Here is a 20,618-nt window from a genome sequence, read left to right as displayed (position 1 = left end):
ATTCAACATATCTGGCAAGATTGCCAGTAAAGGTGTTCAAATTAGTACTACAATGCATATATCCAATACAAAATATCAGCAAATATGGCAGCTATCGAGGGTAGTTTTATAACTAAGTATTAGAACTTATTCTAATAACTACAATTATTTAGTTGTAATTGTTACATTAAGTGCTATGTTACTACTAAGCTACCCTTGAAGACTTATACAGGCAACTTGACTGGAATGACAAAGGGATCCCCATAAATGCATCCTGCGCTTTGCCGATGGCATAGTAATTTTCTCGCAAGACTCAGAAGACCTCCAAAGCAGAATGCAGGAACTCGCTGAAGTAAGCAACAACGTAGGTTTGAATATAAATGTAACAAAGACGAAACTGATTTGCGGGCCAAAAAGAGATCATCGTAAATGGCACTCAGCTCGAACAGGTGAAAAGCGACATCTATCTGGGACAACAACTGTCTATAGATGGATGTATATTTGATGAAAGAGTAAAGCTAGAGCTGAAGTGCCTTTGGCCGCCTGAATAATATCTTCAAAAGTGACCTTCCACTGTGCCTAAAGCGCAAAATGTTCAACCAGTGTGTGCTTCCCGTGATCACATATGCGTGTGAAACATGGACCCTAAGTAAAAGAGAGATCCAGAAACTTAGAGTAGCACAACGTGGTATGGAGAGGTGCATGTTGGGCATAACGCGAAAGGATAAAAAGAGGAATGAGTGGATAAGGAAGCAGACAAGGGTTTACGATGTAATGGAGTTTATTAAAAGCCTTAAATGGAAATGGGCTGGACACATAGCTCGAAGAAGAGACAATCGTTAGACCAATCTAGTCATCTAGTGGTATCCAAGAAGTACAAAACGTCCGCAAGGTAGACCTAGAGGCCGCTGGATCGATGAAATGATAAAGTTCTATGGAAGTACGTGGCAACGCATGTACATGACCGAGAGAAGTGGAAGCAGCTTGAACAGACCTTCATCCAGCAGTGGATAGATTCAGACTGATGATGATGATGATGAAGTGCTATGTTTTAACAGCACCTCTCTTGGGTGTGCTAAATTTTAGAGTGAGATAGATAGTTTTGACTATTTAGACGGCTAATTTATTGTAACAATTATAATAATTCCATAAAAACATATGAAAAACTATCCTCGATAGTTGCCGATAGTAGTTTTGTGTGTAGAATAGATGCTCAAAATAATGGACCTACAGAACAAATTTACTATTTATAATTTAATTAGAAAATTCGAGTCAAATGATAATTTCTGTGATGTTAAAAATCCCAAAAGCCAAAACGCAAACGTTCTGCTGAAAAAAACGATGTTGTGAATCTGAGTGTGGATGAAAATCCAGAACAATAAGTACACGCCGTTTTCAAGAAATTGGACCTTTTTTATGGCAATCCATATAATAAGCATTTTAAGGTATACAAAATAGAGGTAACACAAGAACATAAACCGAATGACCATTTGGAACGTCGAATTTTTGCTGAGTAGGCTTAAGAGCAACCTGAAACACCATTATTTAATGGAAAAATTATCTTCAGTGATGAAGCTAATTTTTTTGGTTAAATGGCTTCATAATTAGGCATAATTCTGAGGTATTATGTAAAATGATCTAAATTCTCTCAGCTAAAATAATTCTTTCTTTCTAGTTTTTAATTTTGTAGCTGCAGAATAATAAGCGATCAGATATCTATTGTTTATAAAAATATCAAATTACTTTGCAGTAAAATATTCCCAATCCATTTCCAGTAAACAACTCAGCTAGACCAGCAAGTTGATTAGGCGAAATAAGAGACGGTGTATTATTACATCATATCACAGCACTATACGATTACGGTGTATGAGCTGAATAAACATTTCTCATAGTATTTTCTTACAACTGTATTAACAAATAATATTTCTTTTCGCTACTCAATTTAAAACGCTGACTATATTTAGTTCAATATGATTATGTAACAGAAGTGTAATGTTAATGTGTTAATTTTTATTGTATAAATAACGAAGAACAATTTATCTCAATGTCACTCAAATCAGAGTACTTAGCTAGTAACTATCATGTATAATATATACTATTGTACCGATACGCTGCTAATAAATCTCACCCCGCTACATCGTAGAATTCCGTCATTATCATCATCCTCTACCTACACATCGAACACCACACACACCGAGTGACCCCAACAATTTAATTTAATTTAAGATACTATTTTTTTAACTTTTGCTAAAAATATATTTTTCAGCATAATTTTTGTATATTAAAATAAATGACGCAATACAAAATTCTGGTACTACGCAAAATGTTGAAATAAATTGTAGAAAAATGTAGAGGGTGGGTCAATAAGTCCTTAGAAAAGCCGACAGGTGGCGCGACTAGTACTGTAAGCGGTTTGTTTTCATGCAGCGGCACTACCGATTCAGTATGCTGCGAAGTTTCAATCAGATTGGTCGGGTTGTTGTGTGTTTCTCGTACATTCTCGTACAAAGGAAAATGGAAAAATGGAAAATGGAGAAAATTGAGTTTAGAGCTGTTATTAAACATTTTAATATAAAAGGGTTAACAGCAAAGGAAATAAAAAATGAGTTGGATTTAGTTCACGGCACATCTGCTCCTTCACTTGCAACTATTTATAACTGGTTAAATGAATTTAAACGTGGTCGTACATCAACAAAGGATGAACCACGCTCAGGACGTCCTGTAGAGGTGACTACACCAGAAATGATCAATAAAATCCACGATATGGTGTTAAGTGACCGAAGATTAAAGTTGAGTGAGATAATTGAGGTTACAGGGATCTCAAAAGGTAGCGTCATTTCTATTTTACATGACAAATTGGGCATGAAAAAAATTTCTGCAAGATGGGTGCCGCGTTTGCTCACAGTCGACAATAAACGCAATAGGGTGGTGGCCTCTAAAGCCCTGTTGTCGCTCATGCAACGCAATCCGGATGAATTTTTTCGTCGCTTTGTGACTGTAGATGAAACATGGATACACCACTATACTCCCGAGACGAAAGAACAGTCAAAGCAGTGGATTGCGAAAGGCGAACCATGTCCAAAGAAGGCGAAAACCGTAAAATCACCTGGTAAGGTTATGGCTACTGTATTTTGGGATGCACGTGGAATTATTTTCGTTGACTATTTGGAAAAAGGAAAAACAATAACAGGGGATTATTATGCATCTTTATTGGACCAGCTAAAAAACAAAATTGAAGAAAAACGGCCTCATTTAAACAGGAAAAAAATCCTCTTTCATCAGGACAATGCCCGTGTTCACACATGTTTACGATCAATGGCTAAAATTGAAGAATTGAAGTTCGAATTGGTCGACCACCCACCGTATTCGCCAGATTTAGCCCCCAGTGACTTTTTCCTTTTCCCAAACTTAAAAAAATGGCTAAGTGGACAACGTTTTTTTTCAAATGAAGAAGTCATCGATCGGACAAATGCTTATTTTTAGGACCTTCCGAAAACTTATTTTTCTGACGGTTTAAAAAAAATTGAGAAACGTGTAACCAAGTGTATTGAGGCTCCAAGGAGATTATGTTGAGAAATAAAAAAAAAATACAAAAATAAAAACTGTTTTAATGCTTTTTTCTAAGGAATTATTGACCCACCCTCGTATATATAAACACGTGATGCCAAAACTAGAGAAGTAAACTGAAAAGATAGATAGTTGCTCTCTTTAACGCCACCAGGCCTCGTTTAGCCAAGTTTCGCTACACCAAATATTTATTAGGAAAAATTAAAATATACTAAAAAATCTTTCTCTGTTAAGTTTTTATCATGATCAATTTTTGACTATTTTCCAGAAGTATACCAAGAGACTTGAAATTCAGGACATAATATGCCAATACGGTAACTATACATTCATTTGCAATTTCGGAGCGATTTGGTACACCAAACAACTTTTTTAAATAATATTATCGACATGAAATTCTCAATAACGATATTATGGGTGTAGTAGATATAATTTTAGAGATAATGGGACTATACATTATGTTAGTATGTATCGTTCTTTTGAAGTTATACTTCTTTAAGCACGTTTGGAAAATCAAATCAGAGTTTATTTTTGGCGTGTGACATGTAACACATAATTTATTTTTTTACACAGATTGGATTCGAACCATCGATTGTTCGGTTATCAGCTGAACGCACTACCATTACGCAACAGTATGATACTCCAATAGTGACGATTATACAGTATAATATTATAGTTTAGAATTGTTCCGTTGCCTAGGCAGCGAATTTATTGTTGTCGGTCATTTGCAATTCCTTACGTAAACAAACTATTACACGTCATAGTGGCAGTTGTTACTTTAAAAATATAAACAACGATAAATAATTATATAATTTAGTAATGTAAGTTAAAGTGTATAGTAATAAGCCAATGGCGTTCCAATGAGTGGTCCTTTTTTCATGAGTGTGTAATTTAACGAGTTAATTAAGAGCTAGTCGAAGAATCTAGGTTATCACAAGTTTTGTTTTTGTTTTATTACGCCATAGAAGTATAACTTCCAACGCGCTTACATAAGTACACACACCGAATTTTTTTACGTGTTGCAAAGGTGGATAGGGATTATGGCAGGTGACCGGAGGATACTGAGGGTGAAGGTTGCCAGCCAACGAACCCTGCTAATGGCGAGTTGACCTTCTGAAGGTGGCCAAAAGATGGAGTCACACTAGTTAACTAAAACAATTTTTATAATGAACATAGCGACGTCAACTGTCGCCGTTGCGCGTTCAAAACTTTTGTTAAAACGATACAAAAATGATGACAGATATTAGAATTTTAATTACGGCGTTTTATATGTAAATATTATGCTTTTCTGAGGCGCTAGAATGGCATTTTTTGAATAATAAATTATAAACTAAACAATAAAGGTTTTGAAACAAAGTTATTTTTATTAATTCTACTTTAAATGAGTTATTTACGTTGACAGCTGTTTTGGGCTATAAACCCATATTCGGAACGGTCGGACGAAATTATAATAGTCAAAGATGGGTTTATAACCCAAAATAACTCAAAGTAGAATTTACAAAAATTAATTTATTTCAAAACTATTATAATGGAGTTTTACCTCTTAAGTCATAAACGCTAGTTCAATTAATAAACAAAACACTAGAATCCAGTGGGTCTATTCTATGCTTATCGACCGCTAAAGTGATAAAGTGAAAAATATTATCAAACTTAGGGTAGGTTTGTATCTAAATATTAGCACTTATTGTAACAATTACACGAAGTTGGTTTTTATTGTTGCAATAAGTGCTATATTTTAACAGCACCTATCTTGCTGCTGTTAAAATATCGCACTTATTGCAACAATAAAAACCGGCTTCGTGTAATTGTTACAATAAGTGCTAATATTTTGATACAAACCTACCCTAAGTTTGATACTATTTATCAATTTAGTGTTCGATAAGTATAGAATAGACCCACAGGTCAATGTTCCTTACCAATTAAGCAACTATACAACAATAATTTTATTACGATAACAATTTAACTACGCGTCCTATAATTATGTCTCCTATATGACGTTATCATTTCAAATTTAATTAATATAATGGGATCAAGTCATTATTTACTTTAATTTATAGCTGACGCTATGATATTTCTAACGAATGCTATATTCTTAAAATCCAATGTATTATTCATAAAATACAAAAATATCGTAGAATTAACAAACAAAAAACACTGTTTCAAAAGCATTATAATATTGCTCCACCACGAAATCATCAGTTCAATAAATAAACAATAAAAAATATGTTAAAAGTCTTTTGTAAAAGGTCAAGCATAGAAATGAATTAAATATATTTTAAGAATCATTTTATTGAGTGCAGAAGAGTTAAAATGACAATGAAGATCCCTGCAATCCAAGCCAAAGTTCGCCAGTCGTTGAGAGGCGCCACCCAGTCGGGACGATGTTGGCGTCTACGCACATATAACCATCTACGCCGCTGGTGCTACGATGCTTCTACGGTTCTCAAGCAACGTCTACGCCATACAATTTCATTCAATGAATTTGTTTGAAGCTTTCTGAATTCTGATACGCTACAGTTCACTACAGATTAAATTTATTTAATGGATTCGTTACTCGGACAGTTAGGACTACAAGTTTTAAATAATTTTTGACGCGACATGCTTAATCGCAATAATAAAAAATATATATGACCACGAATTAATAGTTTAATTAATATAATAATATTATTATATTTACTCTTTATGTGTAGAATATATAGTGTTTGTTAGTTTTAAATTTCAATTAATCCATACCTAATTAGTCCAAAGTCAAAAGCCAGTATAAAAAAGTTAAAAAATAATGGCATAATTTTAGATTTTTATATTAATTAGTTAAGGCTTAATAAGTTTGAAAAAACTATACATAAATACATAAATAATATTTTTTAATCTATAGAATGTCAATTATATATGATTTAATTGCATAAAACTACTAATTTTATGGTTAGTAGAATAATTTGTATCTACTTATAATGGTTTGGTTTTTATAATAGTAGGGTTTAATTGAATTTAAAAAACTAACCAGCACCATCTGCAAATTGTATTCTTAGTTCAATATAAACAAATAATTATGACTGACAAAGTAAAGTATGCACTGTTTATATCGAATCTTAATAGCCTACCACCACCCCTCGCACAGTGAAATATACATATAATTTAAAACCCCAATGTATGTATTTAATTAAACTTACAGAATAAGAATAAATGTACTTCGTTAATATAGTAGTGGTGACGTTTTTTTCAAATAATTATTTATTATCAAAACAGCTTTAAAGCTCACTTTGAGAAGCTTTAACCCATTGTACCTACGTTTTAACTGTAAACTTTTGCTAGATCTCAGAAATTCTTCTTCTGTACGTCGCTATTGTACGTTCCTAGAGCGAACTGAGACGTGACAATTTCAAAAATCAAAATTGACTAAGCGAGCTTTCAAATCACAGAGCGTATGCTGGTTTTGATTCTGATAGATTTTCGTATGAGTCACATTTTTCCATATATTTTATAATATGTACGTACAGATAACGTTGAACTTCAAGGATTTTCTTATAAATTATACGCATCGAATACAGAAATCCAATCAGAAATGTGCGCACAAGATACAAATGTATGCATTGAATCACAATTAGGAAGAGACGCTATGTATATAGAAAATTGTGTATATACAGAAAATCGATAATACAATTTCATTGCAAACAGTAATAATATATTAAATTTAATATTTTTCCTTTTAAAATATCACGATTTCATATTATTATTATTTAAAGATGCAAATAATAAAAATGATTAATAATAATATATTCTGTTACATTCGATTTCATTAAAATTAACAGAATTACACGTAAAAATATTGATACCATATTTCAATAGGGAAACAACTAAAAAAACTCGATGTTATGACATATTGAAGAAATTTTTGACACTTTTATTGCAGAAGTTTGAAAAAAAAACCATTATATATCAAATAGCATTATTATCTCAACAACTTGAAATTTTGAGTTGTTTCCTTATTGAAATATGGTAGACCTCAATTTTATTATGGGCCCTCACGGAATTCAGGTTGTATTAACAGATTTTTGTTTTTACGCTACTTGAACCTGTTAGGTCAATACTTTGGATAAAAACATATTATATTGAAAAACAACACGTGAATTTTCCAGGCCAGGGATTTGAACCCGGGACCCACGACATTATTAGCTTAACGAACAACCGCTCGGCCATTCGGCCAATGTTTAATACAAAATAAATATAGGAAGTTAAAACCTATGATTTAAAAATATTGTGTAAGTATTAATTAAACAGGCTTTTTACATGAGGCAGCCATTGTTTTTTTTAATAAAGAATTGTTTCTTGATTTTTAAATGAAACATGATATAATTATGAATGTAAAAACTTATTAGTAAAAATAGCCCAAATTTATACTACCTTTGTAAAATTAATTGCTTGCATTCACATTTGTATTAAATAAGAGTGTTTATAATTATTATTATTATTAAACTGGCGCTAGGGGCCGTTCAGGTCCATGGCCGACTGCACAACGTTTCTCCAGGCATCTCTGTCAGTGTTTAAGTTACAAAATTGTAAAGCCATACGTTATTATTACTCTGAATAATTAATTGAATGAAATACCTATTATAATAAAATAAAGAGTATTTTTATATTAACCTACGAAGTCTCAGCTGGGGCTTACGTAGCTGTACATTTATACTTTTTTATTGCATTTATATAAGATAAGTGATTATAAAAACGAAAACAAATATACATGTTATTCATAATGGTTACATAATATTATTAAATGTCTCTTCAATCTCTACATTCTCTCAGAAACATTTAGATAAATGCTTTGATGTTGGGCTGATCTATTTTGTTTATTTATTTGTTTCTTTGTTTAGCACCACAACAGGACGTGAAGCCCAATTACATAGGCGAAACTCTCAAGCTTGAGAAATTTACATATTAGATTATGTAAAATTTAATATATTTTGACCTCACCGGGTATCGAACCCGGAGCTCCCGGATAAAAGACCAGCGCCTTACGCACTGCACTACAAGAGCCGTCTATAAACATCCAGGATTTTAATTAATTAAAAGTTTAATGTTATCTCATTTTATCACGGTATAACATAAATTAATAAATGCTGAATGTACAGAATATTTAGAATCGGTCTAAGAAGAAATCGTATGCATTAATAAAGTACGTGATACTAATAATAATAATTAATGTCTACATTCTATTTTCTATATCTCATGCGTTTAATAACTATATTTTTAAGGGATTTCTGAAAAGTTGCGATACTAGGATACAGAAAATTGGTAGGATTTTGTAACAAAATACTTACATACGAAATAAAGGTATTGTTATTATTTAATTAGGTACATACAATAATATTTATTTATTTATTAAGGAAAAAATAGTTACATTTTGAATACAAAAATATGTTTAAAAAAGAATAGTGAAATTAGGTATATTGCAAGCAACAAAGTTTCCATTGAGAAAGTAAGAAGAGCATAAATATAAAGAAATTACATATGAAAAATGAGGAATAATTATGAACAAAAATAAGTTATATTACTTAAGGGGGGACATGCTCGGAGTAGGTCAAAATGGAGCTTTTATTGCATTTTCAAACCATGATCTTGGACATTCCTTAAACGTTGTAGATAATCTATTTATATAATTTTGAAGCCTTATTACCTTTTATATTTATTTTTATAACCGATTTTGTTTTTAAACGGTACATGTTCAAACACGCGCGACAATATCATTTGACTCCCTACTTCAATTATAGTTTGTCAATTTATGGCTACGGCCGTATGTTGTAGCTTAACCACTGGAGAATGACAAAAGAAATGGCGTGTTTCAAAAAAACACTACCTTATTCTTCGGTCAATAATTATTATAAAACAATCAATATTCGTAGGATGTTTATCACACTTGAATGCTCAAAGACATAACTTATATTGAGTATCTTTAAAATTATCTTCAAATGTGTAAATCTTGCCGATTTTTTGAATAATAAAATGCCTAATTCTAGTCAAATTTGGGATCACAGAGATTATCAATATAATTTTTTATCGTAAATATTTTACTAAAATTATCTCGTCATAAATTATACTAATGGTTTTATAAATGCGTTTAAAAATTACTAAATATAAAAAATCTTAACACCACTGCACAGTTATGTACCGAAATATGACTTTATTCTAAAACATTAGAGCGAGAGGTTTAAAAGAATACTATTTTATGTAATAAAAATACTTTATGCAGTCATCAAATGTTTAAAATAAATATATAAGATAATAAGGCTTCAAAATTATATAAATAGATTATCTATAACGTTTAAGGAATGTCCAGGATCATGGTTTGAAAATACAATAAAAACTCAATTTTGACCTATGCTGAGCATGTGGTCCGTTAATATATACATACATTTTAAATTTGATTAATATCCATTATACAAAATTTTGGATCGCGTTTAAACGAAACAGATGTATTTTTAAAAGGATCAACGGTGGAGAAAGACATAAGTATTGTAATTTAAAGAAGAGCGCCGAATAAAGGAGTTTTGTGCATAATTTGAATCACTACTACTAACATGGTACAAAGTTTGGTTTCGCGTAAATCTTGATGGAAAGTGGAGTCAACAAAACCATTGATAATGTACCATATGATGATATAACCCTATGTAACGGTCATTTGATTTCGTAAAATCTATAGTCCAGAACTTTCTGCTGTTTATATTTAAAGTAACCGTAAGTCATAAGGTTACACTACTTAGACAAAAATATTATTGAATGAGTATTTTCTGGAAATTATCTAAAATGTGCCATTATTTTTTAGAAAAGATGACACCTAAAGAAGAATTATATCTGACAGTATCCAATTATTAATAAACAGCCAACTACCACTTTACGCAGGCAAGTTCTTGATATTTTAAAATTTCTAATCCACGAAGGCTTATCACTTAATTTATCCCCAAGTTTGTTTCATAATACAGCCTCCACAAATTCGAGAGCGAAGCACGGGTTATTAATTCCTATCATCCTAAGTAATCCATAGCTAATGCAATTTGTTATCCACTCTAGAATTTAGTTTCCTTCCTCTAACGAAAATTATAATATAGCTAGTGAGGACTTACCTGAGAAGTGAGTAAATCATTTCTGTTATAAGATATAAACTGACGTGGAATATTTTACACAGGCGTTTACTTAAGAGGATGCATAAAAAGGCTTTGAGTCATTTTTTTGTACAGCATAAGTCTAATATTTTAAAATATAGGTGTTATATTACCACTAATTATCACCATCATCATCAGTCCGGGTAGTTCCACTGATATATGTAGGCCGCCACTAGTCTCCTCCACTCTTTCTGTCCTGAGCTATTTGCTACCACGTGCATCCACCGAGCTTTATAAATAAATTCGTCTATCCAGTGGATTTTAAAGCGTTCATATGGACATTATTTAGTGCCCCTTGCGTACCACTGTATGATGGCATTAATTGTCCAGCGGTTGTCAACTCGCCGAGGGACATGTCAAGTAATTGTAAACAAATATTTTTTTCCATATTTTGTTCAATTATCAAATATTCAAAATTATTTTTAAAAGCCATATCTACGAATATATCAGTAATTTACGTCAAAATATTGAATAAATAAAAGTATGTTTCATTTTACCTACAATATTGTAATACTATTTTAGTATTTACATATTATTTAACCTAGCGCTCGAAATGGTAAACCTTACGATCCGGAGCGCTCGATAATGTTACGAAAATATTAACATAGTTATGTAATTGTATGTGTATTTTATAAAAATAAGTGTGTTCGATTTTTTATTATACGGCATATCTAGCTCAGACGGTCACAAACGGTCAAATTAATATTTCCACGAGACAAAGTGATAATCTTGAAAATTATATGAACCGGAACGGCGCTCCGGCGCGCTCCAGTTCATTTCGACCCTTGATTATACCTATATCAATTATTCTACGTTATAGTAATGTTAATAACAATATTACTAAAACATTACTTAAAAACTCTATGCTTGATATACTCTATCCATCATAATAAAAACTCGCAAAGTTAGATTTAGAAATCTTACATTATCGTGTATTTTTACAGCCGTACGTTTGTCTTCTCAGAACCTTTCGTAAATAAACAGCCTAAACTGTGACAGTAGTATAATTACTGTTTAATAATGATCAGCACCGCTGATATTCTCTGAAGAATGCCTACACGTATCGCACTTTGCAACAAAAAAGCGGCTTACTTACTTGCGGCGACCTCAGTCATCGCTGTGGTCCAGCCAAATTCCACCGCAAGATATCGCATTTTTTGGCAGCTTGTGGTGTGTTTAGGGTTTAGACTATAGGCTGACCTTATGAAGAATAATATGCCTAATTAATGTTTTAACAAATTAGCAATTTACCTAATTACATAAATAATCTAAATAAAAATATGCTATTAGAAGGTGTGAATTAAAATCATAAATTAAATTTGTAAACATATTACTATGGCCATACGTAGGTAATTTACACTAAGGTGGAGGTTATTTTCTATTGAAACTTTACGAGAAATAGTTATTTTTCTCATTTGCCATTGTTTTTTTGTACTCAGTTAAAATAAGTAGATACATATAGGTATATATAATAAAATTATACTAATTACATTGTTATTACCTAATAAAACTAGCGTTTACGCGGTAAAGTTTAATTTATTTATGCCATAATACATAATTAATACAAAATTATAAAAATAACTTAATTAAAAAATAACAACCAGTATAACAAGAAAGTCGAAAAGACAGTATGTATGCTTATGTAGATATTAGAGTATATTATATTATAAATATAATATTAGAGTCTATTATAATTTTTAAACAAAACAATTTATTGATTTAATGATATTATGAGATGATACCAGCTGTTTCGAGCTATAAACATATCATCGGAATGCTCTACGTTAACAAATACTGAATATTCACACCATAAACGTTCATATGCTCAGACAATCATGCTTTTATAAATGTTAATATCTACTTTTCTTCTCGTTCCAACAGTGGCGTAGGCTTAATTTAGTTTTTAATTAATTTTTATCACCGTTATATATTATTATGTAGCTATTTCACATCGGTGATAGATAGATGTTGAAGATTGAAGACGTAGTAGTTGTTTGTGATGATACAGGAGGTGAGTATTTTTTTCCGACCATGTCCAATCCTACTAGGATCATATGGGCCTCCACAGAGTAGAGGTTTGTATTAACAGATTTTTTTAAGAGAAATGGATGTCAGCAACTTGCTCAACCTATTAGGTCCATACCCTGACTCACACACAAATTGAAAAACAATATGTGTACTTGCCAGACCCAGGATTCGAACCTGGGACCCACGGCGTGATAGTCCAACGCTTAAGCCGCTCGGCCACCGTGGGTGTTACTGTTTCAATAATTACAAGGGTACAATCGATACTATATTATAAATATAATGAAAATTCGGTACGATGTGTTTCTAATGGGAATTTCTAATCGAATGACATGTACAATCGATAATTGGACATAGTTATGAAAAATAGTATGAAAATAGTAAATATAGAAAAATGAGAAATGATATAGATCAGATGCGAGAAGATTTTCTCTACGTTCTGCTGAAAATAGCCAAGCCGCAAAAAATATTCTTGAAATAAAATACTATTTATAATTTATAATCTCAGCTCGACATTATTGTGGAATGGCTACATCCTGCATAACTACGTTCAATTATCACCCACTACTTATTGACCGGTGCACTATGGAATAATAATATGTTGAAATGTTTATGAAATAAATTGCAGATCAGCTATCTCATAACATTACGAAATCATATTATATGAATATACTGACTGATTTTACGTGAAAATGAATATTTTATAAATAATATTATAATAATTGAGATCTGGATTACAGGAATCTGATTACACCCACACATACTAAGTGAAAAATAAATATACTCGATGATCCTTGTTAAATTGAGGATAAATCATCATGTTCACTCCAAATGGAGCATATTGTAATATAATATAATATCCACGTCATTGTGGTTGTTGTCTGCTCTTTTAAAAGAATAGTTATTAAATAATAATCACCTGGCGTGTTGGATACTCTACAATTGAGTCGCCTAGAGTCATAACTCACATTTTTCAATTTTGTCATTTTTGAGTTAAATATACCAAGTGATTCTAAACGCATTAATCTTTATAAAGAAAAATTGTTGGCTATCAAAAGTAACTTTAAATAATATGAAAATTGTTGACAAAGTTGACTGTTAGTGTCATAACTCACATTTTTCAATGAATAATGTGATTTCTATCATCAAGGCCTTACTAACCAATCAGGGAGATCTATTTATCATATTGTGATGTGTGTCTTCATCCTTAAGAGTATTATAATATACTAGCTGACCCGGCAAACGTTGTTCTGCCATATAAATTATTTATAGTGAATATTTTGGTTGTTAAATAAAAAATAACGAATGTATCGTAAGTGTGTGGGGATGGGATCTATCACAGAAAGAGGAATGGAGCGCTGTAGACGATGACCGCCGATAAAACAAAAAAACATTAACCATTCATTTTTTCAATTCAAAATGAGTAATGATGTTCATAATGAATGAATTACCTGTGACAGGATCTCCTTGTTTAATGTTTATGCAATATCCGTCTTGTGCTTTCCAGAAAATTAGCGGATATTGGAGAGCGTCCTATGAACGGTGTGTGTCAGCGATGAACTCCAGATTATTGTTTCTTCTTCGAATCACGATTTCTCGCGTCGATGTGCGGTCGCTAACCATGATTCCAGCAATGTCGTCAACAACAGTCGCATTGAATCGACGTACGTGCTCTCCAGCTGGTGTTTTATCAGGATTGATGACAATAGCGTGATTGTCACTTTGCAATTCGTGCATGTGTGCTTTGAAGAATTTCAATAATTCATTGTGCTCATTCAATAGGGCGTCCAGTTTGCCGACGATGCACCTGGCATTAGGCGAATTGAGGCTATTGTAGCCGCAACGTGCATTCACATGATTGATGTCCTCACCGCCGCGCCGCGCCCATGAAGTAGATTTGTAAAAATGTATGTGGTTCGTTTGGCATTGGCAGCAATGAGCTTACTTTGTGGTATACCTACTTGGCCTTTGATTTTGAACGTAGAATGGAATTGTTGACCATTTGCCGCAGTATTGTGAACTATTTCTGTTGCTCCGGACGAAGTCATTTGGAAGCATGAATTGAATGTGCGAATGGACTTCAGGAACAGGTTTGAATCTGGAACCGTGCCGATGAGCAAGCCGTTCAATAGTTCTGGTGGTATCTCAATTTCTGGTAGTTGCACTTTTCATGATGCGTAACACATCCCAGCTGACTTATGTTTGAATTTGAGCGCATGACAATAGGGACATTCTTTGTCAATAGCACCAATCAGCACTTTCGGATGAGCGGAATATTCAATATCTGGCTCGTACTCGAATGCGAGACGAAGGAACGAAGCGGATGTAAATGTTCGATGTACTTGTTGGCGTTGTCGGTCATTTGCTCTGCGTGTGTTAACTACGAACCGGCGTACTTGACTCCGTTCCAATTGTCGTTGTTGATTTCGTTCAGCTCGTGCCTCTTGTGATTGAGATGCACGCAATTGCGACATGCTTACACGCACGTTTTTAATATCTTGTTGGATTTGTTCGTCTGTTCTTTCTGCTCTACTATTTTGCATGTTTGTTGCTTTATTCGTTCGACGGCCCAAATGGCCCTCCTTGCGTCTTGCTGGCATTGTGCACTGTAATACACGCACATAAAAATAGATAAATTAAAATAAATCGTACAAAATTTTGCACGCACTGCGTTATGATATGCCGAATGAAATGTCAAAATGACGCGACGCTTCTCTTGAATTCTTCTCGGACGTAGTGCCATCTTTCATTCAACAACATAAATAATTTCGTTCTGTTTGAAATACGAACGACGGTTTAATTTGTTCATACAAAAATAATTATATCGCGATTAAAAAATGGGAGGGTGGAGGTAGGAGAGTGAAAATTTGGGGTTATAGGTATTTTTTATGCCAAATAATAAAAAAAATACATTAAAAAAATAAAAAAAAAATAAAAAAAAAAAATCTGGATAGAGATACCCTAATCACCTAGCGGTATGAAATATACTTGTTGACCTATTCTCATACCTAACAAATATACATAAAAAAAATCATAAAAATCGGTCAAGCCATTTCGGAGGAGTTCGCCCACAAACATCGTGACACGAGATTTTTATATATATAGAGATATGTTAAAAAAAATATAAATCGACTAATTCACTCATTAATATTCAAATGAGTTCAATACCTTTCTTTTAATTACAAAAAACAGCGCTCTGGAGGTTTTTTGCGATTATCTCAAGACTCGAATTTTGGAATGTGACTTATGACTCTAGGCAACTCAATTGCTCTAAATCAAACAAGCAATACTACTTCGTGCAAAGTCGTGTCTGCAAATTTGTTGAAAATATTTTGCCTGATAATGGCAGCTTGCGGCTCTTTTAACAAACGCTATTTTTGACATTTCATAACTTCGAGATAAGTACCTAATGCTTGATATACATCAAAGCAAAATTAATATGCTTATTGCAATTTTTATGAATTATGAGTTATGTTTTATACCCCGTTTACACGAGCATAGATTTACTGTGCACAGTAAGAAAATGTATGGGGAAACATGTATTATCCTGCAGTTGACAAGATTGCGTGCATGAATCAAACAAGTTTGGAAGGTTCCGAATTCAACGCGCTAGTAAGATTATTTTTGCGACCATGCCGGTGAAAAAACGAACTACTCATTTTGAGCTTAATGATAGTACTATAAAATGACAACATCGCGCCTCGTTTAGTCTTGAAGAATGAGATTGGAGAGACAGTCAGCACTTTTACGTGTAAACAGGTATTGCCACGATAGTTTAACTCATTCGCTGCTGACTATTATAATGATTTTTTAATCAGCACCTTTAAAATGCACGTTAATTACATCGATCGGCCGCCTGGTAAATACGCGCATGTGCGTCTTCAGCGTCCAAAGTATTAAAATAAGCACTATTTCCGACAGTAATTCCATGCACGTGTAAGGCGCTATTAGATTGTAAATCCGCTGAAATAAAAGATTATTGTCGACGGTCAATTTTATGTAAAACAATAAAATTACATTGAAAACAAGCCGAGTAGTCTATCTGCTTCGAAAGTGGGTAGGTACGGTAAATAAATTAAATTACTTGTTACTTAACCCCAACGGGAATAGATCTCGGCACGCCAGTTGCATCATAGGATTATACGTCAATGTGTATTAAATCTACTATCACATTTGACAAGCAGAAGGAATATCATGAACCGCATTGTGTTAATAGCTAGACTATTTACATGTTGTAAATATTAGTCTCTGATTAATCCTTTGATATCGCCAGGATTATTTTAATGTTTCAATACATTTTCGCGAGGCCAAACATTGTTAGATGTTGAATGGGTAAATGTATCTCTCACATATTGAGTTAGTACAATGTCGCAAATTGAATTAATGTTTTCATTGAACCTACAGCATGACGTATCAACACGAGGAATCTTCGGGTTCAATTCGTAAATCAAATTTAGATTGTTCAGATGAACGGGGAATGTCAAATATCTGCGGGTATGCAAATGAAAACGTTTATCTAGAAAACTACATCTGTACATACGGTAAAATATTAGCCTAACAATTCTATTTCATTCATCGTCAAAGAAGAATAAAAATATTTACAATAAAAGCATGCAATGAGTTTTTGAATAACATTCAAATGTTGCAAATCAGTAACGTAACTAATAAATTCTTATAGAATTAAGAAAGAAATGTTTTACAGTTTATAAGTACAATTATTATTACTTTAATTTAATGATCAACCGTATAATAAATTTTGCAAACTAAATACTACTAGGAAAAACATGGTATTTTGAAAAATGTTCTGAGAAATTAACATCAAAACTATTTTAAATATGAAGTGTATTTTTTTTAAATTATTTTAATAACTATTTCAAGTTCTTTTAATAGCATCGCACGTACTTGTGAAATGTTGCGGCTTTTGCTTTCTGGGTAAAGGCTCTAATCAACCGATTTCACTTACCATCTTTGTTATTTAAATCAAAGTTCCCATATTACTAACTCGATTCATAAGAATTAAATAATTTATTAATTTAATTTATTGAAGTTATACTTCTTTTAGGGCGTTTGGTAGAGAGAGACATTGAGACGTTACGAAAGTGCGCGACAGTAGTTAGCTGCGAATCGGTCAGCTGTACACAGTCGCAAGTTTGATAGTAGAATTTGTCCGTTGCGTAGGCAACGAATTTATTATTGTCGGCCATTTGCAATTCCTAAACTAAACAAACGATTAAACGTCAGAGTGACAGTTGTTACTTTAAAAATAAAAACAACAAGAATTAATTATATAATTTAGTAATATTAAGTTAAATTGTATATAAATAAAGCAACGGCACTCCAATAAGCGGCCCTTTTTTTGAGTATGTAATTTAACAAGATAATTAAGAGCTAGTCGAAGAATCTAGGTAATCACAAGTTTTGTTTTTGTTTTGTTACGCCAAAGAAGTATTACTTCTAATGCGCGTACATAAGTACGCGCACCGATTTTTTTATTTACTTATTATTATTTTTAAGTAATTTAATTAATTAATTTATTAGTTAATTTAATTACTTAAACAATTTCTTAATGTATTAAATAATATAATAATTAATTGATTTAATTAAATGATTTATTAATTAAATTAATTAAAATAGACACTTATACATACCTATTTATGTTATTTAATAATATTAAAGTAATGGACTTACCAGTAGGAGATATTGGAGATAGCAAAGAGAATGTAGAAACTTCCCCATATTGTTGCGAAATCTAAAATAACACTTCAAGTTAAACAACTCACTTCACTTGTCTTTAGTTTAACATTCAAAATCAATTAACGGGACCCATATACACTTTTTCCTTTCTATCTCTCATTCGAAATAACTTTAAGAACCTTGCTTTCGGTTTGTTTCAGTGATGTAGGTTCCATCTGTAACAGAAAGAGAACAGAATATTAATACAATTATTATTTATTTATTTCTTAAATTATTACCACGTTTTTCTTAGCTCGTATTCTTGTTTGTCCGGTGGTTGTTTATCCAGTACAAATCTTGCAATCGATTTTTAATCTTCCCGACTAGCTAGACATTTGAAACTTTTAGAATATATCAGAACACAATGCCAATGCATTCTTTTAATACTTTTAGCCACATTTAAGTAGAATTAAATTCATTTTCAGATAATTCTGTTTTGTATGGAAAGTTATTTCAGAAAAATTTGTAAAAATTAAAGACTATTATTGGTTGCTAAGGAGGTGGTCCTAGCAACTAAATTATTAAGATATACGTGCGTTAATATGGAAATCAAAATGACATTTCAGTATTCTATATTTTTGTTTGTTGCAAAATAGCAAAAAAATGATTTGTTGACAACTGCCTTATTTGTCCTAGATTATTAATACATATAATTGTCAAGTTTATATGATTCAACAGAAAATTAAAAAACGTGGTATACAAAAAGTTCTTTTTATCTTGTAATTATTTTAACTTATATGGCCAATGCGTTTTGATACCTTATGTATAAAATAAAGTAATCAATGGAACGCTACCTCACATTTAAAAAACATGTCTCTATACATGCATCATCAAGGATAAAAAATATATCAACAAATTAGTAGATCAATAATCATTTTGCTTCTAAGTAGAGTGAATTGGTTTCCAAATTGAAGAAAATTGTATTAAGTTTTTATGAAAAATGGCTATTACCCATCCCAACCGTTGCGACTAGGGATTCCAATCCCGGGATCCCGAGCTATTTTCGATACCTATGAATCCCGGGATTGATAAACATAATCCCGGGATTTCGGGATTGATTTTTTTATCAATTTTTATGGAACATAAATAAAAGCGAAAATATAACAGAAAAAATACTTTTAATAAAAAATAACTACATTAGAAATAAACTGAGTTTGAATAAAGTTTGATTTATACCCATGTGTAAGTTGCCGATTTATTTATTTTTTTCACATAAGTTATTAAAAATGAGAAAGATTGGAAAAAAACAATGCTTCGCACTTTTAACAAAGTAATTCCACCGTGATCTCATACGTTTTACGGCAATTTCATATTTGGCTGATTTATGAAGCGGAAAGGCCATAAGTACGCCATGGTTATTTGCTTTACTATTTTAAATCTCGCTAATACATTCATTAAGTTTTTACTATCAGAAACAACAATCTCGTATTAAATTCACATTATTATTTATATATATATATATATATATATATATATATATATATAATATTATTTACTCCATTAAACTTATGTATTTCCAAGATTGAACGTAGATATACAATATTAACAATAAATGTCTTAAATATTATAAATTATACTAGATTTATTTTTGACCGATTTTATCAATGTTATGTGTAAATATAAAAATTGTATATTAACAATGGAAAAAAAATGCCAATCCCGGGATTGTCAAATTGTAATCCCGAAATCCCGGGATCAGAATTTTGGCTCGGGATTGGATTCCCTAGTTGCGACCATGCACTGGACTAATGCATTACATTACATGCTGTTTAAGCACTACCGTATTTAAAAAAACGCCCAATGTCAGGGGGGGAGAATTTCGTTGTTTTGGGCTATAGAAAAACCAATTTTGATGCTGGTTTTATAGCAAAAACAGCTGTCAAAGTCATCAACTTTATTCTAAATTTAATAATCAACAATATGGTATAGTCATTGGAATAACTAAATTTCTTACTGATGGGTTTAAACATATATTTTTTTGATAATTTTACTATAGGTGTTTGAGTTTTTTATATTAACAACTCACAATGATTCAATTAAAATTAATTTTACATATTTTGGACATTATAAATTATAATTTTAAGACGTTCACAACATGGCATGACACAAAGTAAGTAATAAAAGCGATAAAAATCAAAATATAAAAAGAAAACATAATATAAG

General features: G+C 31.9%; 1 protein-coding gene across 1 annotated transcript in view; it reads right to left on the bottom strand.

The window, feature by feature from the left end:
• nolo (ADAMTS-like no long nerve cord) overlaps positions 1-18,559 on the bottom strand; it is a 704,571-nt gene extending 686,012 nt beyond the window's left edge. The window contains exon 1 of the mRNA XM_085942742.1: positions 18,411-18,559. Within this exon, the coding sequence (XP_085798868.1) occupies positions 18,411-18,458 (48 nt within the window). The 5' untranslated portion in view covers positions 18,459-18,559. The remainder of the gene's footprint in view (positions 1-18,410) is intronic.
• Between the last annotated feature and the right edge of the window lie 2,059 nt (positions 18,560-20,618).

The sequence above is a fragment of the Rhyacophila brunnea genome, unplaced genomic scaffold (assembly GCF_057557595.1).
Source record: "Rhyacophila brunnea isolate RB1 unplaced genomic scaffold, BYU_Rbru_1.0 scaffold_15, whole genome shotgun sequence".
Lineage (NCBI taxonomy): Eukaryota > Metazoa > Arthropoda > Insecta > Trichoptera > Rhyacophilidae > Rhyacophila > Rhyacophila brunnea.
This window is presented reverse-complemented; position numbering and strand designations above follow the sequence as displayed.